General features: G+C 42.6%; 1 protein-coding gene across 2 annotated transcripts in view; it reads left to right on the top strand.

Moving 5' to 3' along the window:
• Window positions 1–275: 275 nt before the first annotated feature.
• Window positions 276–26,310, top strand: part of dip2ba (disco-interacting protein 2 homolog Ba) — a gene marked incomplete at its 5' end in the record, with an annotated part of 37,216 nt that continues 11,181 nt past the window's right edge. Inside the window, 20 exons of one of the 2 annotated variants that reach the window (XM_079226669.1) lie at window positions 276–360; window positions 17,582–17,653; window positions 18,946–19,101; window positions 19,276–19,401; window positions 19,614–19,850; window positions 19,938–20,066; window positions 20,834–20,953; window positions 21,395–21,592; window positions 21,900–21,991; window positions 22,067–22,177; window positions 22,517–22,640; window positions 22,964–23,073; window positions 23,162–23,264; window positions 23,578–23,642; window positions 23,740–23,833; window positions 24,652–24,771; window positions 24,882–24,996; window positions 25,423–25,562; window positions 25,695–25,831; window positions 26,158–26,238. In XM_079226669.1, coding sequence (XP_079082795.1) covers window positions 276–360; window positions 17,582–17,653; window positions 18,946–19,101; window positions 19,276–19,401; window positions 19,614–19,850; window positions 19,938–20,066; window positions 20,834–20,953; window positions 21,395–21,592; window positions 21,900–21,991; window positions 22,067–22,177; window positions 22,517–22,640; window positions 22,964–23,073; window positions 23,162–23,264; window positions 23,578–23,642; window positions 23,740–23,833; window positions 24,652–24,771; window positions 24,882–24,996; window positions 25,423–25,562; window positions 25,695–25,831; window positions 26,158–26,238 — 2,415 coding nt within the window. Of the gene's footprint in view, window positions 361–17,581; window positions 17,654–18,945; window positions 19,102–19,275; window positions 19,402–19,613; window positions 19,851–19,937; window positions 20,118–20,833; window positions 20,954–21,394; window positions 21,593–21,899; window positions 21,992–22,066; window positions 22,178–22,516; window positions 22,641–22,963; window positions 23,074–23,161; window positions 23,265–23,577; window positions 23,643–23,739; window positions 23,834–24,651; window positions 24,772–24,881; window positions 24,997–25,422; window positions 25,563–25,694; window positions 25,832–26,157; window positions 26,239–26,310 lie in introns of both variants that reach the window. The other variant, XM_079226668.1, reaches the window with a different exon arrangement.

Here is a 26,310-nt window from a genome sequence, read left to right as displayed (position 1 = left end):
CGCCAGGGGGAGCAACCGTTTCGGTGTGTGTGTTTTCCTGGGAAGCAGCGAACCAACGCACAGGCGAGGTAAAGGCAGTCATGTGACCCCTCGTTGCCGTTGGTGAGTTTTCCCATTATGGCGGAGGTGCCAGCCGTGCGGATGGACCGTCTCTCCCACTCTGATGCTTGTTTTGTGTCTTGAGAGAGGGCGTTATATTTTTTATTTTTCTACATACACCCGCGACGGGCTGGTTCCTTTTCAACTAGACGGCTCTCGTGTTCATCGGCGAAGTCATGGCAGACCGCGGCGGGGATTTGTCCGTCTTGCCGAAAGAGGTTAGAGACCAACTGGCGGAGTTGGATCTGGAGCTGTCTGAAGGTAAGGGAGGGGAGGGGGCCGGTTGGCTGGAGGTGGTGTGGGGGGATGCTACAGCATATTTTCAAGCTAGCTATGTGTCTCAGCTGTCCGGGCTAACCAGCATCGATTAACCCAGCAGCTTCCCTCCCTTTATTCTACTTAACAGTTCATCATACTTGACTGAGGGCTCGCGTAGACTAAAGCTAGCTCATTTCGTGCTAGTACAGGATGTGGGCACGTAAGCTAGCAGTGCATGACAAGCAGCAGGAGGAAGAGAAAGGCTTCCATCCATTTCCTCGTGTGTGCTTTATCTCAAACCATTTAAACCTACACGTCTATTGAGACATGTGTTTCTGAACCCAAACTCCTCATTTGCTGTCTTAGAGAGAGAGAGAGAGAGAGAGAGAGAGAGAGAGAGAGAGAGAGAGATCACTGCTTGACCCCTACTCCTGTCATCTTGGTCATACTTTTTCACATGGTGGGGAATTGATTCCCCTGTGAACACTTGATGGCTTCCAGTTTGACGTAATTTACTCGTCTTGTACTTGGCATCTGTCTTCAGGTCTGTGTTAAAACAAATGTTTTATTGCAGTAAAAACTGTGAGTCACTGTGACCAGTGTTGCGATTTAATGACGGGGTCTTTAGTCATAATTTACTCTGTTGTTTTAGAAGATACAGGCTGATATGAATGATAGTCAGTAATTAACATAGTGTATGACTTCAGTGATCAACAAGATGTACACGCAGAGCCTTGGACACCTGTGTAAACCTGCTATAACTGGAATTATAGGTTTACCTACGTGCGCTGCTAATCATGGGTTTCACCACCCTCAATCTTGTGGACAAATTGAGTGAGATCTGTGTCAGGTGTACGCTATGTTTGTTCTGCCCCTTGTGGATTTAGGTGATTGATGGATGTGTCTATTTTGTAGTTTGCAAATATCTCAACCATTCATTCATCTAAAGCATAGTGCAATCAACCCCTCCCCCAGGGCAGCTGTTAGCCCCTGTCCTGCTTTACACCCACTGTCACATCCCAATGACAGCATCCCCCTCCTCCTCCTGTATGGCACCTAGGCTACATTCTTCCAGCTGAGGTGACATGAGGTGGCGTCCTGTGCAGTGACCGCTCTGTGTCGACTTATCCACACTGATTGACGTTGGGTTATTTTAGTAGTGTGATATGGTCTCTGAAACTGATACCCAGTATTTGATATGCATTTTTGCAAGACTCTTAATACAAATGCAGATTAAACATTTAAATCACAACTGTAATAAGACCTTAATATATGGTTTGTTTGCAATTGACAGTGTTATTATGTCATACTTCCATAAAAGTATGAATGCATATTTACAAGCTAATTACTGTTAATTCCAAGAATATAAGCGTGAGACCATTGATGCCTTTTTACAGCTTATTTGAGCCAATATTGAAAGCTTGTATATTGCTTTTGGGATGTTTCATCCCATTTATTACACTGGATATATACTTCATGCTGACCATTTACCACAGTTACATCATAGGTCGTTTTAAAGCTTGTGTGTGTGTGTGTGTGTGTGTGTGTGTGTGTGTGTAATTTAAATAGATAGATATAGGCATAATGTTGTCTGCTGTTCCTTTGCCATATTCTTTATACATTATTTATACTGTAGTAACTATCTCTTTAGCATCTCTCATAGTATTGTGGCCAATGTTATAAATCAATGATCAGGATTGTTTTATGCCAACATTGAATTTGTATATGATTTTGTCCACCCCATTGTTGATAAGCACATATTTTAGATTCCAACCAGTTACTGAGAGACACTGATTTGCTGAAATGTGCTTGTGATGATAGCTTAGTGAAAAACTATTATTTTTGGTCACTCATGTGATAATTTAGTTATCAACAGGAACTGTTCTACAAACTATTCCTTGTTGGTGCAGTCAAGTGCCAGGGAGAAACATATGAGACTTGAAGTTTGTGCATTAATGCCACATTCACATTACCCTGCACATTCACTATGTTTACTCATTGTATGTTTTCCATATATTTGTTGTCTGACGACATAGCTGGTGAATGCTTTCTGCATTGCAGCCCACACATATTGAATGTAGTTGAGTAACTGTTGTCTCAACTGGCAATCCTAGGAAAACATTTTACGGTTTGCAATATTTTAAAGGAATGTGTGTGTAAGCCAGCTAGCCCCTTTTATGACTGGATGCAAGCGGCATTGTCATCACCTTTATAGGCCATTTTTCTAGGTCCATAACAAGCGCTCCTCTGAACCAAATAGAAATGCCTGTTCCTGCGTTGCTTGAATAAGAACACAGGCCTGGCAAATGGCCTCTTAAAAAACAACCCAGTTCTGCTAGCCCCCTGTGACCATGGGGACACAATGAGGACCATTCAGCTGGTCTGAGTTTGCCGTGGCCAGGAGCTCTGCTGCCATTTAGGCCATTCAGCTGAACCCAGTCTTTGTGTGAACGTTGGAATGAGCTGCCTTAATAGGAAGCGTAGGGAGGGGCTGGTGCCTGGTCATACTTGAGAAGATGACGTGTAGTGTGTGTGTACTACTGAGGGGAGTGTTTCACCATTCTCACCGGGCAATCTCTTAGCTGAGCCAGCCAGGGGTAAAAGGTCATGTCTGGGTCTTCCCTTGAACCAGCCTACCTGGTTGACATCCCGCACCATGTGTCAGTCATATTGGTCTAATGTTGCTGACACAAGAAACATTCAACACAGATCAGTTTTTTTGTCGGTGAGTTAGTAGCTGGTGGTCATGGGCAAGATGCCATTTTTACATTAAAATACAACTTGAAATGAATTGTTCCTAGTCGTAACTTTTAAAACTTCTAAAAGTACCTGATTGTCTGTGTTTATGAACAGATACAGTTTTGCTCTTTGTTTGCATCTGGGATAAGTATGTGCAGACAGAGAGAACAAATTATTGCCAGTTGCTTCCTTTCTAAGCCAATCATCTACCAGCCAGCCAGCTTTCAGATGCAACAGAAGCAGGCTTGGGTTAGTTTTGTATTAAGAGAGAGGGCCTTCAGCAGAGGATGACAGCATGGATATGGACCCCATCTGTATCAGCCATCCATCTTCCTGACCCTAGCTACCAGTGATGAGGTGCAGGACAAAGCCTGATGGATCCTTGAGGAAGACTATCCTCCCAACCAGGGAGGTACACTGAGAAAGGATGTATTTTATCGCTCTCTATTAACAGGACACACAGCAAACTGTTGTTTTGGTAAATATTCAGGCAAAGTGCTTTTTTTCAAACAGATTACAGACGTGGGATATACCTCCTCAAACTGAAGCTCATGTGGTGCAGAGCTCTTGTTTATAAGGTGGAGGTCTAGCCTGTCACAAAGAGGAATAATGGCCTCTCACACTGATTGAAAAGCTGAAATCTCTTCTCAAATTCAAATACTTTCACAGCGTTGGCTCTTGTAGGCCTGATACAACATGCTTTGTTAACAGCTCTAGCAAATGTTAGAGCACTTCACTTGCAAATATGACTGGGCAATATGTTAAAAATGTACATTGTTAGAGTCACCGAATTATCTTAACAATATCTTCATAATAACGTGTCTGATTAAAGACTGTTAATATGTCTTTTTTTCACTTTATTGGAGAATTGACCATCTTGAGCGACCGGAAACAAGGGGAGAGGGCTAGGGAAGATGACATGCAACAAATGTCCCCAGACAAAGTAAATCGGGAACATCGCAGTTATAGACTACTTGACTACTTCCTGTGTTTAAAGTGTTTTTCTGGAACACAATCTTGTAATAGAAAAAAAAGAGGATGTTCTTGTGCATTTAGACATAGCAACAACTGTGAACCACAATGCCTCATGAGCGTTTTGTAACAACATTATTTTAAAGATTGATGATAAACATTAAAATGTACCCCTATAATTTCACCCTCATTATTTCTCTGTTATAGAGAAATATAGATATTTGTATAGTTTATGCTTTTGTTGAAGCCCAATAGGTCAGAATCTAAAATGGGCAAATCATCTTCCTTGTCGCTGCGGTGCCAAGGCCTTAGGTCCAAGCAGATGGTTGTGTACTTTTGGCAAAGGTCTTTGCTAATGTGTGTTAGTGTGTATCTGTGTTTGCACATTCAAATGTGTGTTTGCCTGTGTTATAATACTGTTATTCTGTGAATAGTTAATGATGGCTGCATTCCCTTTTCCTCCTCCAAACCTGTTGTAGTCTGAATTATTCACATGTTCTCATTAAATATCAGGACACCCTCACAGAGTGCTGTGGGTGTGTGCGTCACTTTTTTACGTTACCTAGGTAGAAGTTGAGGCAACCAGCCTGCTTTAGTGCCAAGAGATGTATTGACACCCCACTTATCACCCCTCCAGACATGCACATCTCTTTCTACTGTAGAAGATGCTCAACTTGTTGAACTAGCTCACATGTGATGTCAGGCAGGGCTTAGCAATTTATTGTCACAATATTGGTCCCACTGTAAGGACTTGTGTGTTACTGTGCTATTGAAGTCTGAGAAGACACAAAGAAGTCATGAAATAGTGGGATAGTGTCTGTAGAGTGCCATGAAGGACCTTGGTTGAAGCACATGCCCGAACAAGCATACTCACTGAAATGGTGCTGACCTTGTGCTCTGACCTTCCTGTGGAGGTGGGAAAGTTAATGTTTTAATTACCTACAGTCTATGAATATAAATTCACTTTACACTGAACATTATCATCATCTATTGATGTGATATTGTAGCCTACTTGCATATCTTACAGTGTGTTGTAATGCAACAGTCTAGGCAGGCCTTTTTCCTGCTTTCTGTAAACCCGTGAGTCACTACAATTAGGTGTGTCCTCTACTTCGGGGCACATCCATCCGTCACAAAGTCAGAGAACCTGTTTTAACCTCCTGTCTCACAGGGCTATTTACTCAGTTTGTGGCAAACTGTGACTCATCATAAGTGAAGAATGACTGGGGATTTTGTAATATCAGACCCTTTCTCCCAGTCTGTACAACAACCTCCTTCGATTGACCTACCTGTAATCTCAGCTTGGCTAACGGTGACGGTGAAGCTCCTCACTGACGTTGCATTGCACAATTACGCTGATCTTTTGAGGCCTGCAATCCTTTAGTCAGGGGCCCGGGCTGTGACACACCAGACAATGTTGACTGATTCACACTCTGATTTATGGCATCATAGGCTAAATGATGAACTCATTGATAGTAAAACAGAAATCTTGTTGTGCCCTTTGTTGTTGTCAGACTGTGGGAGCTGATGCAGAGTCCCTCCAATGTATTGCCAGGCTATCCACTCTCTGGCGGGCCATGTGACTGTGCTAATGCTGAAGAATGCTCTTGTGAATATAAATAGACCTGGCTGGCAAGACAAATTTGCTTTCATGCCTGAGGAGGAGAAAACAAGCATCTCTTTGACACAAAAGCTCCGCCATTATTGCAGTGGAGGCCACCCTCTCAAAGTCCCAAGGAGTCAGTCCTAATTGTGTGCATTGCTTTCTCGCTGAGGCTAATGCTCCTGGCTTGTAGACAGCAGCCAGTAGAAAACACTTGCACATCCAACCACTAGATGCTTGGCTGCTACATGTGGGTCACTGTTACGTCCATGGGTTGTGTGGGAAATACCGCGGCCTGATGAGAACTGACCTTCTCAGGCCAATCAGCCAGCTGTCTGACCAATGGAGAAAGTTGCTATAGGTCTGCTAATTGTTAAAGCAGCATGCCAGTGTTTTTAGATATTTTAGCATGCTGCCTGTGTATACTTAACATTATTACTGATGAAATGATGCTATGAGTAAAAGTACTCAATCGACGTGAATATTTGGTCATGACATTGTTATGTGATACAGGTGAAGGTAAGGAGTGTTAACAACCTTATCTACTTGAGATAAACACGTTTCTAGCAGCAGCTGTTGTGTAAAATCGTTGGGTAGATTTACATAAATGGGTTACATCTTTTCATATAACCAATCAAACTATTTAACCACCTATCAGCAGCATCAAAGTGCCTCAAAGTGCGAACAACAGAAAACATTAGCTTTAAGCATACATTTCCCTTTCTTATCTATAGTATGTACATTTATTTTGTACTGCGCCCTGGCTTGCTGAATAAACTAGCAAACAAGCATCCAGTCTGTTCACTAATGTCTCTCATGCTGTTGAGCAGTTCAAACGTATCTGTAAATGTCAACATGGTTTGTATTGGATTTAGAACGGAGGGGTCCTTTTAAGGAGGTTAAAGGGACTTTTCTGATATTTGGATCATTATACCACTTTTCCTTTTAGTGATAACACGTTAGTAACAATGATCTATAACTGTGATTGGGTATATTTAACTGTAAAAATGACCAGAGCTCTGACCATAAACCTGCTGTGTCTCTTATTTGAGCTCTTCAGCTGATCAGCCACAGCTGATCATTACAGCCTTTGTAGAACACAGGGTATTTTCTCAGCAGCTGGTCAGTTTCTATATATGAAAGCGCAGGCCTGCGTCACAGGAAGGGCTGATTGGAAACCAGAGCTCAGGGGTAAAGTAGTCCTGCTGTAAATGTACAATGAAAGTTTCCAAAAGGTCAACTGCTCTCTCCGTCGGTCACTCATTGGGTAGTTGTAGTTTTTTTTCTTCTTTTGGATTCGTGCCTTACATTCGAATAGTTCTCTTCCTTATTCTTATGTAGAGCCAAAGGGTTATTGAAAATAATACCAGCGAGTAGAAGTCCTCAGGAAGCCCCTCAACAAGCTGATGTGTATCTCCCCTCTTGGCCCCTCAGAACACATTGTGCTGGAGCTTGGCTTGAAGTCAAAGGCCTCTTTAATTCAACTCCCCAGAGAAAGATGTAAAACAAATGCCATGAAAACACACTGAATGGGTGGGGCTTCAACCTCTTAATCCTCAACTGTCAATAGCACAGGCAATGTTGTATGTATTGTATGTTCATAGCCTTGAATGGAAACATTAGGTTAATATTTAGAATCACAGCTACAGTTCTGGCCGGACTCAGTCATTTCCTCAAGAGATTTGCTTTTTCAGATTGGTTGTTTGCTATTAAGTGTGTCCTGTACAGTCATTACTGTTGTTTTGAGTATTGGACTACATTTTGTAATGCTAGCATTGAATTAGACTATGTTTAGATGGTTTGTGGAGCTAAAGATAAGCCAGTAGTGACAGTATATCAACACGGTATTTTGCACACTCCTGTATCAGTGGGAGGCCTTCGACAGTAGGTGCAGGTTGTGCTACATGCTCCCACAGGCGGTGACGACACACTGATGACTGTTGTCTGGATGTTATTCAAATCACCTGGCTGGGATTGTGATGACACATAGATTTAAAGTTATATCCTAAGAGTATCCAACAAAACTTTCTCTTGAGACTGTGTGTGGGGACATCAAGTGAGAACGTAATGTCTGACTCTACAAAACTATGTTCACACTACTGTACTTGTTGAACGTTTACAATTTTGAGATGCATTTTTACATCGTTTTCTAAGACATCTCTGCCATTTTGGACTTGTGGTTACATAGAAAGTGTAGAGTGCGCCTGTGTGACTACATTTCATCCAAAAACACATGCCGATCATTTATTAGTGTTTTTACAGTTCTGTTTTGGCAAGCTCTGGCGATGTTTTTTTTTTTTTTTTTTTGAAGATGCATTTCAGTTGTATCAGGATCAAACCAATTTTAATTGCTGCACTTCTAAGTGTCTTACCTTTCCTTTAGTCAGCACTCTTCCATCTAATCCCCCTACCTGCTTGTGTTGTCGTGATTAGCTTGTTGCTAACACCGCCTCACTAACATTCCTCTGTGACCTTGCACCTTCACTTCCACGTGAAGTGACATGCGTTCACTGACGCAAAGGTTTGTGTATTATTTTAGACCTTTGACAGGCCTATTTTACACCACATTTTCTTTTCCACTTGCTGAAAATTCAGAGCCATCATTTTAAGAGCGCCGATAGATGCCCATCATGATGACAGGCTGTTTAATGACTGTGAGCTGTGGGTGGTGGGAGGTCAGGACCATGAGCAGTCCAGAGACTGGAACATAGGCAATAAGTCCTGTGTGGTTTTAGTGCCAGCTCTAGACTCAACACCTCAGGATGTGAGTGTTTCTCACAGGTCACCCCTTTCTTGTGAGCTTTTAATAGTGATTTAATGAGTCAGCTGCCGGGTTAACATTCCTCCTATATTAATGTCATATTTTAACCCATCATCCATGAGCAATTAAGTAGTCAAGGAGCATCTTCGATGCATATGTTTTCTAGAGATGAAACGGAGAGGGGCTGTTGCTAAGGCAAGCTTAGTTTGTATGGCAGGTGTTCGTCGAAATATCGTCTAGTGTACTCACGGACCACATGTGGACAACAGAACAGACTGATGTCAGTTCAGTTGATTTAGATGTCTCAGTGAACCTCAGGTCAGGCCTATTGCACATTTCTAACCCCTGTATCTCTGAACTACAACACCACCACAGTGAAACTCAATACCTCCGACTCACTTTCACTGCTCGGTACACTCTGGTTACCAGCAATGCTGAAACACTGAGTCTGTCATGCCGGTAACCAGCCAGGGCACCCCGGCCTAAATAAGCGTCTACTTTCCTGTTATTTGCAGTGCAATGAATGAAGACAGAATCAACCTACTAACCTGGTTACACTGCCACCAACGAGCTAGAAGAAGAGAAAGTGACAACATGTCAATGTATACAATGAAATAGGCCTTTTTCACAGTAGCATTTTAATGTGTTATAGTAGAAAAAAAGCATGGGTGTTACTAATAATAGTAATGCTTACTACTTAATCTCATTAATTACAGCTGTGCTTTAACGAGAGAGAGAGAGAGAGAGAGAGAGAGAGAGAGAGAGAGAGAGAGAGAGAGAGAGAGAGAGAGAGAGAGAGAGAGAGAGAGAGAGAGAGAGAGAGAGAGAGAGAGAGAGAGAGAGAGAGAGAGAGAGAGAGAGAGAGAGAGAGAGAGAGAGAGAACAGCCCATTGCTGGAATCAAACCCAGGATATTGCAGTTACTGTATATGACATGCACTATAACCACACGGCTACTAATGCGCTTCCATCACTATTATTCTCAAGCAATCTTTGTGCATATTGACAGATAATCCAGTGAGCGGCAGTGTAGCAAGCTAACATATGGGAAAAGATCTGGGATGGCCTCTCACTTCAGGTAGTCTCACTCACATTTGCGTCCACAGTACAACAAAAAACATGCCACCTGCTAGCTAACAGCTCATTGAAGTTGTAGCGTGATTAAAGGCAGCCCGACTGAAGAATGAAATATGTTTACTGGTACCACTTGTGGCTGTCTGACGTCAGCTATGAACCATCTGCAGTTGCTCACCAGTCTTATCACTTTGATGAAGTAATGTGCTCTCAGTGTGTGGAAGTCTATTAAAAGATGAGCAGCACTAATGAGAGGTGATTGACAAATTTGGATGAAAGGTAAATTAAGGAGTTGGTAATCAGTGATAAATCCTGGATTATGGAGGACATTTTTAGTTTGGCTTTCTCAATGCTGTTACTGAACTGCTCAAAACTCCACTATAGTCACACTGCTGGCTCAAGAGTGCCTTCTAGTTCTCGGACAATATGAAATGCACAATGTGATATAAGTAATGGAGGAAGTAGAGCAGTGCTCAGTCTGCACTCAAACATAATATGAATGCTTTAAAAGCTTGGAAGGAACATTAGTTGTATTTCTTTGGCAAAAACAACTTCAGGATGCTTACTGTCCAGTCTAATTGCTGGATGTTTCTTTCGGTTTGTGGATATAGTCTAATCTTTATGTTGATCCTCGTAGGACCAACACAATCGAGCTGAAGTGTTTTCATCCCTTACAGGAAGGTCTGATTTGAAAAAACAATTAGGTGTTTGAGTTGGAGTTTGAATGTAAAATTGGCCAGCTTGTGTGTCGGTGTGCTTGTTTGTATGCTTTACATGTGTCTTACAATGATGAAGGTGTTTGTCGAGGCTTTGCTGAAGGAATATGTGATTCAGGGCACTAACACAGTGACTTTGATGCGTTATGTACGTGTGAGTCTTTTTCTTTATCTTTCACTCTAGTTTCCTCTGAGCTCTACCTTACTGCTTTCCTACCAGCGCCTCTGACATGGCTTCGCTTTCAGTTTTTGATTCCACTACACATCTTTTGTGGCACCCTCTGTGCTGCTCACTCCATTAACTCATTATCTTCTGTAATGGCGAACACAGGTGTTACACATCTTTGATTGTAAGCCATTTCATCACATTGGAGTTTTTCACTTGAACCAATCTCAACTAACTGCTAACATGCAGATCTCAGTCTGCTTATTCTTCTCTTTAAGTTTTTCACAAGCAATTGCCTGGCTAGTAAAAGGGGCAGTAATATTATCTGGGCTGCCACACCAGCCCAGAGTGGAAAATGGGTGCTCAGCAACAGATAGACTAAAGAGAAATGATCCAATATGCCAGTTGTTCATACTCCTCATCATACGTATCATACCACAAAAACAAGATTTTTTTTTTTTTATATCAGCATATGTCCCAGTCGATAAAATAGAGAAAACAAATTGTCTTGTTCGTGTTCATGACAAACTGTATGACTGAATGTAAATTTGTAGAATCAACTGGGACAGTCACTGCCAGCTACTGTTACGATCCACGGAGAGCAGGACCCACAAGCAGACACAGGCGAGGTAGATGCTTTCAGGACAAAGTTTACTAGGCAAACAAACATCAAGAGACAAACCAGCACAGGACAGGGAGTTGACACAGACTAAATACACAGGGGAACGAGACACAGGTGGAAACAATGAGGGCGGGGCTTGCCATCACACAAGAGGGCGGCACAAGAGGAGGGAGGAGTCTGGAACGAGAGACAAGGAGACCGACAGACACAACAGAAACAGACAGAACAGGAGATTTGGGCATAACAGCTACTTTATCAGATTTCTTTGGGAAATGTTTTTTTGTATTGACCTGCTAAAGGGTCTGACTGAAAAAGTTGGAGTGAACAGTGATACACGATACAGTTCAGTTAACTCTCAAGACCTGATGACTCCTCTGTTTACACAACCAAATACAAACCACTTCCACTGGAGATTCTGTCCAGAGAAATTACACACCCTCTGCCTTTTTTCTCAGCTGGACGGCAGATTTCTTCTTCCATTTTGAGATTACTTCATCCTCTATGTCTGCCTGAAAACCCCCACATAGACTAACTGGGTCCCAGAGGAATTGTAGGCCTGCTTTGGAGTGGAAAACATTGGTCCTGGAGTCGAGAGGCCTTTGTATAAATGTTTCAATCTCTTTCCAGACATGAACAAATTACCCCCTTCACTGAGAACTGATTGTTGCTGATATTTGATAACTGGGATTTAGCTGCTGAGTCCTTACAGACTTTAATCTGAGTGTTATACACAGTCAAGGGTGTGGATGCCAATGCAGTTGTCTGGTCATTTTCAAACAACCAACCGAATACAGATGATTCTCATTATTGCTTTTATTTATTATACTAAATATAGTTACATAGGGCAAAGTAGGGAAAACATGATTAATGAAGAAATATTTCTTATGATATTGTGAGGATAGCAATTGACAAAGCAAGTCTTAAAATGCATACAACCTGATCCAACCAGTGTGCTCACAGTGGAACTTCAAATAATGATGATTTTCATGTATAATTCATACATGATAATTCAAATCTGGAATTTACTCTTTTTCTTCTTGTCTAACGGCTTCTATTTAAGAGCATGAACTGTGGAATTAAGCTTAACTTCCACTGAAACTAATGTCCAGGTGCCATTAAATGGCCTTGGTGTCAGGCTCATTCATTTGCATTTCCTGCAGAGTGCGATTTACCCGTGTTCTCAGCACAGTCTGCCTGTTGTTTTTGTGTTTCTGCTCTATAAATAAGATCCTGTGGGTGACGTTGGTTCCTCTCTCAGCCTCTGTGTTTATGTGTGTTTTGGGATGTAAATGTACGTACTGTGACTGTTCTGTTTGTGGTTTTGCTCTGTATCTTCTCGCTGTCATGTGCTCACCAAGACCATACTGTAGACTAGCTGTCTTTTGTTGGTATCTAATTCCTATGAGATTGAGTTGTAACAGTGTTGCATGTTAGCATCTAATTTATTACAGACAACAAACCACTGATAAACAAAGACAGCTTTGTGCAGATCGAACCAGTATCGCTGGCTAAAAACCCGCCGATGATCCCACAGAGTTAGAGAATAGAGCCTAGCGTCAGTTCAAACATTTTTGTCATCTATCCTTTTGAACACACATGCCCATTAACATGTCCAGACGGAGGGATGTAATCTGTTAGGTTGGATGTAATCTCAGATTACGGATAAGGATAAAACCCAAAATGTGAACGCTGGATGATTCTCACAACATGAAAGGGAGGTTTTATTTATCCGTATGTGTAATCAGGGTAGTTATTCTCATTGATTTGCGTGTGTTTGTGTGCAGTCATGTGTTTTTCGGTAACCTGTATGTGCCTGCAGGGAGAGGAACTGATACTATGAGGCAAGAGGAAGTCGTGGGTGACAGAAACAGTCATGTTGCTTCTCACTAGAGCTGGATGCCACCAGACTAATCTGACCACAGTAATTACAGGCTCCACCAGTGGGGGGGGATACATATGTGTGTGTAAGGAGGTTGCAGTGGTCTTGTGTTTGCAAAACTAACAGAAAACGACAGAAACCGTATTTAATAAGATAAATTACAAGTGTTGTTGCGAAATCCTCAACAGAAGTGAAAAACCGGCTCAGTGTCTTTTGTTCATATGCGATCTTAGTGTCGTTGCAGGTGCTGGGAGGCTAATCAACTGAGTCCTCAAGCCATTTAGTATCTCCCACTCATCCACCAACCTGCCCAACACACACACAGGAACAATCAGTCAAAGTTAAAGTCAGTAAACTACAGCAAAGGTACGCTCATTTGGGTTGTGTATCTGTGTGTGTTGTGGGCAGGTTGGTGCAGGATGAGCGGATGTTAACTACAGTCTACACTCTCTCCTGTCTGCTGGCATAAACTATGAGCTCATCATTCGGTCTATGAGAGGACACATTAGCCCAGCAGTGACCTCTGACTGTTGTAGAGACGCCCGTAAACTGTGCTGCCTCCTCGTTTATATCGTATTGTACTGTTGAGAGTGTTTTCATCATCTAGTCCCTGGGTCGCTGGCGTTCATATACTGCCATATTCATCTATAACCCAGGGTGCTTCCACTAAAGGCTCTTCACTCTTGCTTCTTAAAATTGCTAGTAGGCTTTTAATGCATGAAAATGTGCTCTGACCACAAGACAAATGGAAAACTTTGGCATTAAATAGTGCTTCACTGAGCCTCTCAGGCAGAGAGGAGCATTTTCCAAAAATTAAAACAGTTTTTCACGCGCCAAGTCATATCTGTTGAGAAGTAAAAGGAACATTGCGTTGCAGTATAGAAGTTAGCAGCAGGTGTTACTCTGATGGAAAGAATAGCTGGGAAGCAGTCTGGCATTGTTGTTGGAGTTTTATGTCGACGTCTGAGACTTCCACCAAAGTGCTGTTTGTTGATAGTGGCAGCTGGAATTAAACAGTTTGTTCAGATTATTAACCCCAATCAAAACAATCCTTTCAAGTCCTCTTCAATTTATAAGATTCATTTCACACATTGCTGAATGACCTGAAGGTTTTAGGTGCTTTGGGTGGGGATTTGTCCCAGTTCATTTGAGTTTCATTGTGTATTCCTCCCACACAGCACGTGCATATAACCATAACCTCAGTTTTTCCTTCCCAGCCCTCTCTGACTGTGTGCTGTGCATTACTCATCATTTATTCACCGTTGATGTGGTTTTGTGTTTCTCTTCAGTTTTTTTTGAGAATGCCAAATATTCAGTTTATTGTGAAAAGTGACCTCAGAAACAGCATTTTAAGTGTTAGCTACAGCTAGTCAGTTATTTGATTCACCATATCAGCTGCTTGGAAAAACCAATAGAAACAACTATATCAAGACAATAGTGTTAGTACCCTTGAAGTACTGTGGCATCTGGACAGCTAATGATTTACATGGATTAATTTCACGTAAGCCATACTTTGAATACAGTGGGCCACTAATATTATAGATCCACCTAAAGCTGAAACTTTTTTTGGAACAAGCATCATGTCACATATAAACTTAAATCACCAAATCAGTTGTGAAAACCAGAATTAAACAGACTTTGGCAGCAGATTTGTAGACATCTTAAAATATATATTTGATGGCCTCAACCAACACATGCGCTGCAGAAAAACAGAAGGCTGTAAGAGGCTGGAGAATGCCAGTGCAGATTAAAACTGACCTCTAATGCCTGGATGCACGACTTGTACTGTAAAATCCCTCTACGTCATTGTGTGGCTCGATAATAATTATTGGTGTGACTGAGAATGTTATATGTGTGTGTTTATCCCCTTTGTGACCCTCTGCTGTCAGCTGTGCGAGGATCAGCCTTCTATATGGTCTGTCCTCAGGTCAGAGGTCAACAGCAGCAGTTTAAAGGAAGTGTCAGAGGGTCACAGTCATCTTGACTTGAACGAGCTCTGAAACAGCCACATTAGTCTGGATGACAGGAGGAAGGATTATGATGATTGCTTACAGAAAGTAGATGACCTTTGTCACTGACTGTATACATCTAAGAGACATTTTTACACAAAACCTGCCTCTACTACTACTACAATGTTGAGCAGGTCCAGCATATGCCTGGACAACAAGACACACATGATTCTGGTTTGACACACTGACACACATCTCACAGAGAAGGCTTCTAATGCAACTCTGTGCCGGCTCAGTCATTCACTCCTCTCTGAACTGTAGTACCCCTTAACCTGCAATAGCTGTGTATACTGACATGTACTCACACAAATATTTTGCTTCCTGCACCTCAGAAAAGTTTTTGGTCAATGGGCTAGCTTTCCTGGCCAGTTGGCCCTCGCTGTTAGCATGATGTTCTCCAATCAGCACATTCCTCCTTCTCTAGACAGACACGGGGAGACGATTTTGGCAGCACATACACAGGGTGGGGTAATGCTCATATCCTGACACACACACACACACACACACACACACACACACACACACACACACACACACACACACACACACACACACACACACTGTACTGTACTGCACTGTACTGTTTTGCACATGCTCGCACTCAAAACACCACATTCTTGCTCTCAAAACATACAGCTTTTCCTCTGTTTTGAAGCAGCTGTCACAGTCAGTCTTTCAACCCAGAGCCCTCGGTGTCTCTGCCCACTGCCAGCTACAAAGCCAGTGCGGTCGTGCCAGTCCACGCCTGTTGTTATGCCCTAGCATTGACACAGACTCTTCTCTGTCTGTGTTAATGACCCTCCCTCCATCTTTCCATCCCTCCCTTTCTCCCTCTGGGCACCACTTGGGCACCATGACTAGGCTTGACAGGACCCCATCTCCAACAACACTGATGTCCCAGTCCACCACAATCAATCTGCTGCTGATTGCTGTATTTGCACGTCTGTCTGTGAGTGTTTTCCTAGCCTATAGCCTGTGCCTAAAAGAAGGACAAACATAGAACAAGTGATTGTAACGGACATTTGCTGCTGTGTTTTTCATCCTAAGTATATTTAAGGCCAGTGTGTGCATCCAGGCATGAAGTCAGACTGCTGGCCACCCGATTTGAACTTATGCAGAGAGTGATGCAGGATAACCACCACTTCACCTGGCTTTATCTTAAATAAGGTGCTGGAAGTATCAAAAAGCGCAAACTGGTCGAATACGAACACTTAAATCTATTCCTAGATTTAAATATATGCCTAGATTTAAGTGGGCATTTGTTCTACCAGCATTCAGAGAATGACAAAGCACTCTGCATTTAATCACACAAATCTCTGATTTTGCTGTTTTTTTTCTTTTCTGCAAATGATGTGTAGTCCCTCTGTCCCCTCCCTCTTACCCGGTTTCCCATGATTTCACAGTGTTAGAAACTTCAAGAATTTCCTGCATGGGAAGGATCTGAAAAAAAAGTCTGCTAAACTCAAATACTGCCAATCTACAGACTCAATCCTAAAGGGAGCTTCATTTTTTGGGATTCAGTTGTTTTTCTAGTTAAACACTAGACACCATCAAATAGTGAGTGACCAGTGTGAGAAAGCTTTAGGACCCACAGCATCTGAGTCACACATGGGGCTCCCCACCCAGTGCCGGCTTATCCAGCCCACCACCCTCCAATCTGCTGTTGAACTTTGGCTCCCCCCTCTATCCTCATTTTCTTTCCATTGTTGTTTCATACACACAAATCTGTGTTTGCTTTGGCTTCTGCCAGTGAGTCTCACCGTGTTTATCACCTCATCGCCCACAACCCCTTTCCTCCGTGTTATCTTTGATTTTCTCCATTTTCTCGCCCTCCGAGTTGGCTGGTTTCCTTGTCGTCACCGGTCAAGTGTGCAGAAGGTGCCGGGATTGAGGCTAAGCAGTCCCTTGGCACATTGCACTTGACATGGCATATGGTGTTATCACTGGACACAGGAAGAAGAATACCCGAGAGAGTTTGCGGTAGTAGGTTTGTTTGTGTATACAAGGGGAGTGTGTATGTGATATGTGTGTTGTGCTGCACAGGGAGACTGTGTGTTTTGGGGTCCCAGTTAAGTAGACTTTTTGTCTTGCCTCTGTTGCTCTCCAACAAACTCTGGTTGCTTTGGGAGTCCTGCCAGTCCAAGGCCGACTGAGGAAGGGGTGGGGCTGAGTGTACAGTGGGAAAAAGAGGGGGGAAGTGGAGGAGATAAATCGTTGAGTCCCATGTGAAACCGGCTCACATGGCTTCCTTTTTGCTCTGCTTACTATCCCAAATGTTCCCGATAGCCTTCAGGTTTTCCATTGTTCTCTGCCATGCTTGGTTATCTTCTTGTTGCCGTAATCATATTTGGGTTTCGTTGCCTGGAGGAGGTTTTTGTTCACTCATCATGTTTGTTCACTGGGGCTAATGTACGGCTCAACAATGGTGTTATCTCCTAGCCTACTTGTAAATGGACTGAGCTGTTAACATGTGTAGTTCAGTAGATTTGGTTTAAAGGATTATTATTATTAAGACCTGCACACGTATTAGCTAAAGCAGAGGCCGTGTGTTTGTGTGTCATAGGAGTGTTGTGTGTACTTCATCTGGTTTATGTGTGTGTTTGTGTGTCTGTGTGCGCAGTTGTGTGGTATGTGTGGTAATTATAACTAACCTAACGGTGTGGTGTCACTGTTCTCTCTCCTAGGTGACATCACGCAGAAGGGCTATGAGAAGAAGAAAGCCAAACTGCTGGCCTCCTCCATCCCCCATTTGCCAAGTAAGACCAACTCTTCTTGCTTTTCCTAATTTCACTTCTAAGCCATCCTTCTCTCTTTCCTGCATAATCTCCATCTTCTTGTCAGCATTTTGGTGCTGATCTTTCAGAGATGCGGAACTCGAGTCATGAGTTCAGTAAGCTGGACGTTGCATTTGAGGTAATAGTTCTCCCCCATCTGTATGGAGAATTACATGGGAGAAACAGTGGTTTAAGTTTTTTAGCTCAATAAAAAAAAGTAGCATTACTGAATATCCAGTGTGACTGTAATTCTCTTTGTCCAAATTGTCAAAGAGATTTTTTGGCTTTCTGTGGCACTCTAGTGGCTGAAATTGGAATTGCACATTTGATAACAAAGCATAGAGTAACATTTAACAACTTCTCTAATAACTGCGGCGCTGTAGAAAACCCACAGAATAACACCAAACCACTGTGTGTCTCAGAGTTGAACTGTGAACACAATTTGCTTAAACCATTGTTAGTTTACAAGCAGTCACATAAGTAGGGAAGTACCAGAGTTTCACTGTACAGCCAGTCACCTCCCAGTCATCTCGTTGGTAAGATGATATGTTCAGCTGACTCACATGAGGGTGTGGTGTTTCCTCAGGAAGAATTGCACCACATTAGCATTGGCACGAAAAGAGCTTTCTTGATGTGTCACTGTAAGCTCATTTTAAAAAGAGGAATTCTTAACTTCCTTTCCTGCTAGTTTAACCTTGGCCTGTTTTGGCTTGAGCTACCACATGATACATGTGAAGTGATTACGCACGCAAGGAATTGAAAAGGATTGTAGGAATCTAAATCTCATATGGGTAATTTCCATATTTAGTACTTCAATTAAATTCCCATGGTTGTTGGTGGGTTCTGTTATGGCAGCTTGCCCTGGATGTCAAGGCAGGCATTAGGAAGCGTTGGAGCTCCAATGGTCACCTCCTGCATCCATCCCATCCAGCGTCCTTATCCCTCTGAACCATCATCCACACAGGGACTCCGTTGCTCAGGCCCCCTGAGAGGAGTTAACTAAAAATATATGTGCTTGAATCTAGCCCAGTTCCATGTACTGCGTTAGCGGTATAAGATACATCAGTCAAGTACATGTCCTTATTTCACTTTGTGCTCAGAGGCTCTGTAGCGAGGCTAAATTTAGAGAGCTTCTCTGAGTTTAATATAATATTTATGCCTACATGTAGCTGTAATGGCATTATATAAAGAAAGAGTGTGCTCCTTCCGAAAGATCATGTTTGTTTCTTGTTTATTAATGGTATCCTACATGTGTTTCATTGACTTTTCTGTAGATGTGGATCTGTCTCTGCCAGATGTACAGCTTTCCCCCGGCCACAGTGCCGACCCCAGCCCAAGTCCTGAGGCCCCGGGACCCTCCACATCGTCAGCCTCCAGACACCACCGCGCACACCGCAGTGGAGGGACCAGGGACGACCGCTACAGATCTGGTAAATGGCGTACATAAAAAACACACACTTTAACGAAATCTTTAAATAAAACCATCCAGCAATAACAAATGATAAGTCTGTCAACTTGTATGCTTTATATATTTTTTTCCTCCTTCTTTCTGTTTGTCTACCTCACTTATTTGTCCCACTCTGTTGTTTATTGCATTATTATAGACATCCACACAGAGGCTGTGCAGGCAGCACTGGCCAAACACAAAGAAGAGAAGATGGCTCTACCCATGCCAACCAAGAGACGCTCAGCCTTTGTCCAGTCACCCATAGAAACCTGCACTCCTCCAGGTAAACTAGAATAATCACAGTAGGTAGCTGTTCCTCTGGACAGTTAAGTGTTCACATTACTTAAGTGTCTCTGGAGCAAGTCACTGTAGGGATGCTGCTCTGTAGCTGACTTCTACATATTGATCCCCCCCTTTCAAGGACGGGGCGTTGATAAATGCGTCCTTTGAGGTGTAAAAGACATCTAAATGTTGTGGATTTTCTATTTCCATCAGACACATCTTCTGCATCAGAGGATGATGGCTCACTGCGCAGGAAGGCAGCTCTCACTGCAGTGCTAGCCCAGAGCCTGCAGAGCCCCGACTACTGGATCAACCGTTCAGTCCAAAGCTCCTCCACGTCTTCGTCTGCATCCTCCACCCTCTCCCATGGAGAGCCCAAGCCACAGCCCCTGCCACAGCCCCAACCTGCTGCTTCCTTGTTGGCCGATTTACTGGCCCACACACGCATTGGTAAACATAAATAGCTCCAATGTTCACAGATACATAAGAGTGTTTGTTGGCTGTTGTTCCCATTCATGACTCTCGCTTTCTCTCCAGAAAACAGTGTCCCCCCAGATGTGACATCCTCCACTCCCCAAGAGAGAGGGTCCAGGGTGGACCTGCCTCCAGCCGTCAGGGGCATGAGCCGTGGACAGAGCCGCTCCAGCATGATTGAAACTGCTGACGGTACACTCACTCAAGCCAAGATGTTCATGAAAGTCTGTTGGTGCTATCAGTGTGTATATTCTAGGGTGTACATTTCCACTAAAAAAGTAGAAAAATCCCAGTAGTTTTCTACGTGTTGAACTTGGTTACTATCATCTGGTTATCGATCTTCTTCTTCAGATTGGAGGTCAAACCTATTTCATGTGCTAATTAAGGCACTTGAGTGACATTTTCTGTTTTGCGTTGAGCGCATGGCTCACAGCCTAGCAGTGACGAAACTGATTGGACGGTTCAAATCATTAAACAATCTGCCCATGTTCAACATTATCCTCATTACACTGTGTGGTGAATGCTGCTAATCACAGATATGTTCTGTTCTTTCTTTTGGGTCCCTTAATCCTGTCCATGTCTTGACTTTCATTTAAAAACGGAAAAGGAAAAGGTAATTTAAATCGAAATCGGGGAAGGGAGGGATGCTGAAGAGCTCAGCTTGCTTCCAGCCTGGTCTGTCTCTCTGTCTCTGTTTGTCTCGTTTAGACGTAGAGAACCGCCTACATTTGATTTTTCTAAAAAATGTCCAATCTGTGTCTTCTACCAATTTCCCTTTTGAATCCTTCCTGCTGCTGATTCTGATCCTGACTGCGTGCTAGTGCTCCGGGTTATGCCTGTGTGAGAGTGTGTGATATAGTAGATTAGTATTTGTGATACCATATAATTGCATGTGTGTGTGTGTGCTTGTGTTATTTGGGTTGTTTATGACTGTGGCTGTTGCCTCTTTGTTTGTCCAGGCGTGCCTGTCAACAGCAGGGTGTCCACTAAGATCCAGCAGCTGTTGAACACACTCAAACGGCCGAAGAGACCACCACTCAGCGAATTCTTCCTCGATGACTCTGAGGAAATTGTAGAAGGTGAGACACAACGTGTGCTTATGCATTCATGTTTGTCTTTTTGTAAGAAAAAAATGTGTTGAACTGAAATAATCGCAGGTATAAGCACTTACTTATTCATGTAAGCACATTTATCAAGCTTCAATTTCACCATCCTACATAGTCTGTTTAACAATATCTCACTTGCTTGTAGTTGCTTCATTCAGACTGATTGTGGGTACTATTTTTTTTTTTTTAGCAATGTTAGATTTGTTTTGATTACTTATACAGCTATTGACATAACTAGGAAAACTGGTAAACACGATTTACGTTAAATTAATGTACGCTCAACAGAAAGAAACTGGCAAAATGTAATTTATTATTATTTTACTAGTTATGTAATTACACTATATTGCAACATATTGTTGCATGCTGTAGGCTTCTCCTAATCATCTACTGCCTCTCCTCTCATCTGTTGTCCAGTGCCCCAGCCTGACCCCAACACCCCAAAGCCAGAGGGACGTCAAATCATCCCGGTGAAGGGGGAGCCCCTCGGAGTGGTCAGTAACTGGCCTCCTGCCCTGCAGGCTGCCCTAGCCCGCTGGGGGGCCACCCAGGCCAAGAGCCCTGCCCTCACTGCTCTGGACATCACCGGCAAGCCCCTCTACACACTTACATACGGTGAGCACCGCCTTCACTCTAAGCAATGATAACATAGACATTAAACGGCAAAAGTTATGTGTAGTCCAAAGTTAATGTTCATGATATTGTATCCACCAAATGTAAATGTGAGACTTATGTCTCACATATGAGCTGGTTAAAGTAAATAAGTATGTGCTGGCTTGAGCAGAATACCATCTACATGTACAGTACATTTCCCACAGGAGCGATAGTGGGTTGTGGACTTGAACTATCCTCGATTAGTTATACAACATAATGATAAACAACAGGACATTTTATAATCATCATTGGATTTTCTTTTCCACAGGAAAACTATGGAGTCGTAGTCTGAAATTAGCCTATACACTGCTGAATAAACTGGGCACCAAGACAGAACCTGTCCTACAACCTGGAGATCGGGTAAGAGTCTCTCAGTTGCCACTTAAATATGTAAAATATGAAGGAGTGTGGAAAATAACTTTGTTTGTTTCATAGGTGGCACTGGTGTATCCCAACAGCGACCCTGGCATGTTCTGGGTGGCTTTCTATGGCTGCCTGTTAGCTGAGGTCATCCCTGTACCCATTGAGGTACCATTGTCACGACAGGTAACGAAGTCGCTCTTGTCAAGAGAATTCCTCTGTGGTGATGACTGAGAAATACAAATCGGTCTTAGTTATTCTGACTTTTGTGGCACTTAAACTAGGTCAATTGAAACTGAACAGCTATTTTATTTACTAACTACACTGTAATGTACCTCTAGTCATTACGTTTTGTATGGTAAATACAATGCATCACTGCTCATATAGTCATGTTTAAATATGGATTTTTTACAAGACTAATATATTGACAGCTAGAGTGCATCTGTGGTTTTTAATTGCCACAGTATTTGTATACTTGCCCCTCCATGTGAGTCAAAGTCTTTTGACCCTTGTCCCTTTCCATAGGATGCAGGCAGCCAACAGATTGGCTTCCTATTGGGCAGCTGTGGTGTTAGTCTGGCCCTGACCAGTGAGGTCTGTCTCAAAGGGCTGCCAAAGACACCTAACGGAGAGATCATCCAGTTCAAAGGTCTGTGAGCCCAAAAGTACCATTGTCACAGCTGCTTGCTTAGCAACAGTCATACCTGTCTCAGTCTCTTTGGGAGCCATTAGAGTACAGACTCATTAAAGGGAATAACAGGGGTATGTTCGCTGGCCAATTTATGGCTTCAGTGTGTTGTCACTCTGCTTGTAAAGAATCGTCTGTTTACTTTTGGCCTTGAAATCAGGAGGTTGAAAGGTGAACTGTGTCAACTTAGGGTGGCTCCAAATGAGTGTACCTAAACACACTTTCTTTTTGCTTCGTGTCAGCTAAAATATTGCTGTATGTTTCTTTGTGATTATGTTTACCAGGATGGCCACGGATGAAATGGGTAGTGACAGACACCAAGTATCTGACCAAACCGTCCAAAGACTGGCAGCCTCACATCCCTACCGCCAACACAGACACTGCCTACATTGAGGTACTCTTCAGAACATACAGTCACAGTTTTGGCATTTCTACTTTGGTTATCCCACAAAATGTGATTGATTTACATGCTCTCCCACCAGTACAAAGCAAGTAAGGAGGGGACGGTGATGGGAGTTGCTGTGTCCAAGATCTCCATGCTGACCCACTGTCAAGCCCTGACGCAGGCCTGTAACTACTGCGAAGGTCAGAGCTTTTGTAACTTAGAGTATACCACTCCTGCTTCTTTGACTCTCTTACGCTAACCCTCTTTCTGTGTGTAAGGGTGAGATACTTAAGCATTATAAATTAAATTATTTTTACAAGTTTAACAGTTCTCAGCTCTTGAGCTCTTGAGGCACCTCAGAGAATATTAGCAGGGGATCATGATTAGGGAGAATATGCATCTAATGGACCACAAATAAAAGAAATTTGAGTTACCAAGATTATGCATCTTTCACACAGTCAGCTGGTGATTGCACGCATCCTCGCTTACTTGTCTTTGTGTTTTCTGTCTTAGGGGAGACACTGGTCAACGTGTTGGACTGCAAGAAGGATATGGGCATGTGGCATGGCGTCTTAACGGTGAGCTGGATGTAACAATTTGTACTGTATATACAGACTAGTTAGCCTTTTGGTTTGTAGCACAAGTTGACAATGATAATTTGTCTTTTTTTTCCAGAGTGTCATGAACAGAATCCACACCATCACAGTGCCATATGCTGTCATGAAGGCATGTCCCATGTCCTGGGTGCAGAGGGTCCACATTCACAAAGGTTTCAGCCAATGTCCAATCTTCCTTTTATATTCCATTTTTTTCTTTTTCTTATTTCATTGCCTCCGTAATTTTGTGAATTTTCAAATGATAAAAGTAGACGCCAGTGGTGGGCGTTACTGCAAAATATGGTTTTGATCCGATACCAAAAAATACAAGGCCAAAATTGCAGATATTGATACTTTTTATAGTTAAAAGTTGCTTGTGTACTTACATGTTGCTTTCCATTGTTAATTACGTAATAACATGCATGTTAAAAAAAACAAGCATGTCTTTCAAAGGCAAATAACAAAGTGCAAACATTTATTTGTTAAACAGCTTTGTTTTTAGTGAAAACTACCCTGCACCATCATTCACAGCTGTGAAATGGCTCAAAACATGATCCTCTTATGTTAACTAGTAACTAGTCCGAGTTCTCCCCGCAGCATGTGTTATTTAACCACACACAGCTAAACAACAGCAGTGTGAAGCAAAGAATACAACCAAACTTTGTTTGGACAGACAGTTTGATTCTTTGATGAAATACAAATAAGGAGAGAGAAACTGATCCCTTTTTTGTGTCGATCCTATTGATGCTAGAATTGACCTTTTTTAAAACTGATGTTTAAATCTGTAGTATCAACATTTTCGGATCAATCCGCCCACCCTAGTAGACACTGAAACATGATGACTACCTAGACGACCACTATGTTGAATATTATTTGAAATTGGCAGCAAAAGTCAAGCATTAACAGTCTACATAATGTACACATAACTGATTAAACAAACTTTAAATACAGTATGTGCACCATATATAACGTTCCCCTTACCCTCTGACAGCACGTGTGGCCTTGGTGAAGTGCCGGGACCTCCACTGGGCCATGATGGCCCACAAGGACCAGCGGGACAGCAGCCTGTCCTCTATCCGTATGCTTATTGTGGCTGATGGAGCAAACCCATGTGAGTCACATGGTCTCTTTGTAATAAATAACTACTGTGGTATGAACTTATATGTATGACTATTTTCACCTGTTTTGGTAATGTTTTTTTATCCCATTGTTTCTTATCAGGGTCTGTGTCGTCGTGTGATGCCTTCCTGAATGTGTTTCAGTCTCATGGCCTGAAGCCTGAGGTGATCTGTCCATGTGCCACCTCTCCTGAGGCCCTGACTGTGGCCATACGCAGGTACAACATCTGCATACTCTCATGCTCTGGCATGAGACACTCTGATACGGTTGTTTTACCTGCAAACAACAAGATTAGCTTTTCACACAATGCTCACCATTATGTCACTTGTATTTAGTGGGTCTTAAAATTCAGGTGGGGAGTTTCCTTGTTTTTTATGGACATGGCATCATACTTATAGTATGTTAGTTAAAAATGATGTCTAGGCTACAATAATGTCACTACTTAGTAAATCAAAACCAACTAAGGTGATTTGTCTTTACTTGTTCGGCCTTGTTCAAGATAAAAACCACTGAAACCACTGCACTTTGAGACTTGTTTTGTTTATCAGCGGACTTCAACAACGTATTACCTTTCTGCTACCTCCCCGCTGGACCCATTATTATTTCCTTCACACTATCAATTCTCTTTGTGCGTTCTCTGCAGGCCTGGTGCACGAGGAGCTCCACTACCAGCCAGAGCCATCCTGTCCATGGGCGGACTGAGCCACGGGGTGATCAGGGTGAACACAGAGGACAAGAACTCTGCTCTCACTGTTCAGGATGTGGGCCACATCATGCCTGGAGGTTAGCCACCAGAGTTGGCTTTCATTGGCATTGCAGCTGCCCCATTTACTGTACATTCTTTCTTTATCTTACCTTTATAAGAATTCAGGTACTTAAACATATGTAATGTTGTGATCTGTTGTTGTTTTTCAGCTCTGATGTGCATTGTGAAACCGGACGGGCCTCCTCAGCTGTGCAAGACGGATGAAATAGGAGAGATTGTTATCAATTCTCGGGCTGGAGGCACCATGTACTACGGCCTGCCTGGTGTCACCAAAAACACATTTGAGGTATGTCGGTGTGCGCTGGGATTAGCTTTGGTCCCACTACACTCTGCACAGTATAAGCTGGTTTAGAAAATGGATGGATGGGAAAGAACACTTGCTTAAATTATTCACTAGGTGGAGCCACAGTCTTCATGAAACTGTTGTATTGTCTTCAACCTCCCAATTATTCTCACAAGCCCCTGGGTGTGTTTCTGTGTATTACATTTTTTTAATTTAAATATTTGTCATGGCAATATAAACTCTTCAGTATATCACAATTATAATTAATATATTATGATTAATATATAATGAATTTTAGTCTAATCTTTGATTTATCTGCTATCTTGTAGGTGATCCCTGTCAACCAAGCCGGAGCACCCATAGGAGAAATTCCCTTCTCCCGGACTGGTCTGCTTGGATTTGTTGGACCGGTAAAATAAAATAAAAAATACACACACACACACACAGTGAAATAAAAACTTCACTTTAGAAATAAATGAGAG

This window comes from Taurulus bubalis (assembly GCF_910589615.1).
Source record: "Taurulus bubalis genome assembly, chromosome: 11".
Taxonomy (NCBI): domain Eukaryota; kingdom Metazoa; phylum Chordata; class Actinopteri; order Perciformes; family Cottidae; genus Taurulus; species Taurulus bubalis.
The sequence above is the reverse complement of the archived record's forward strand: the minus strand, read 5'-3'. Positions and strand labels throughout refer to the sequence as shown.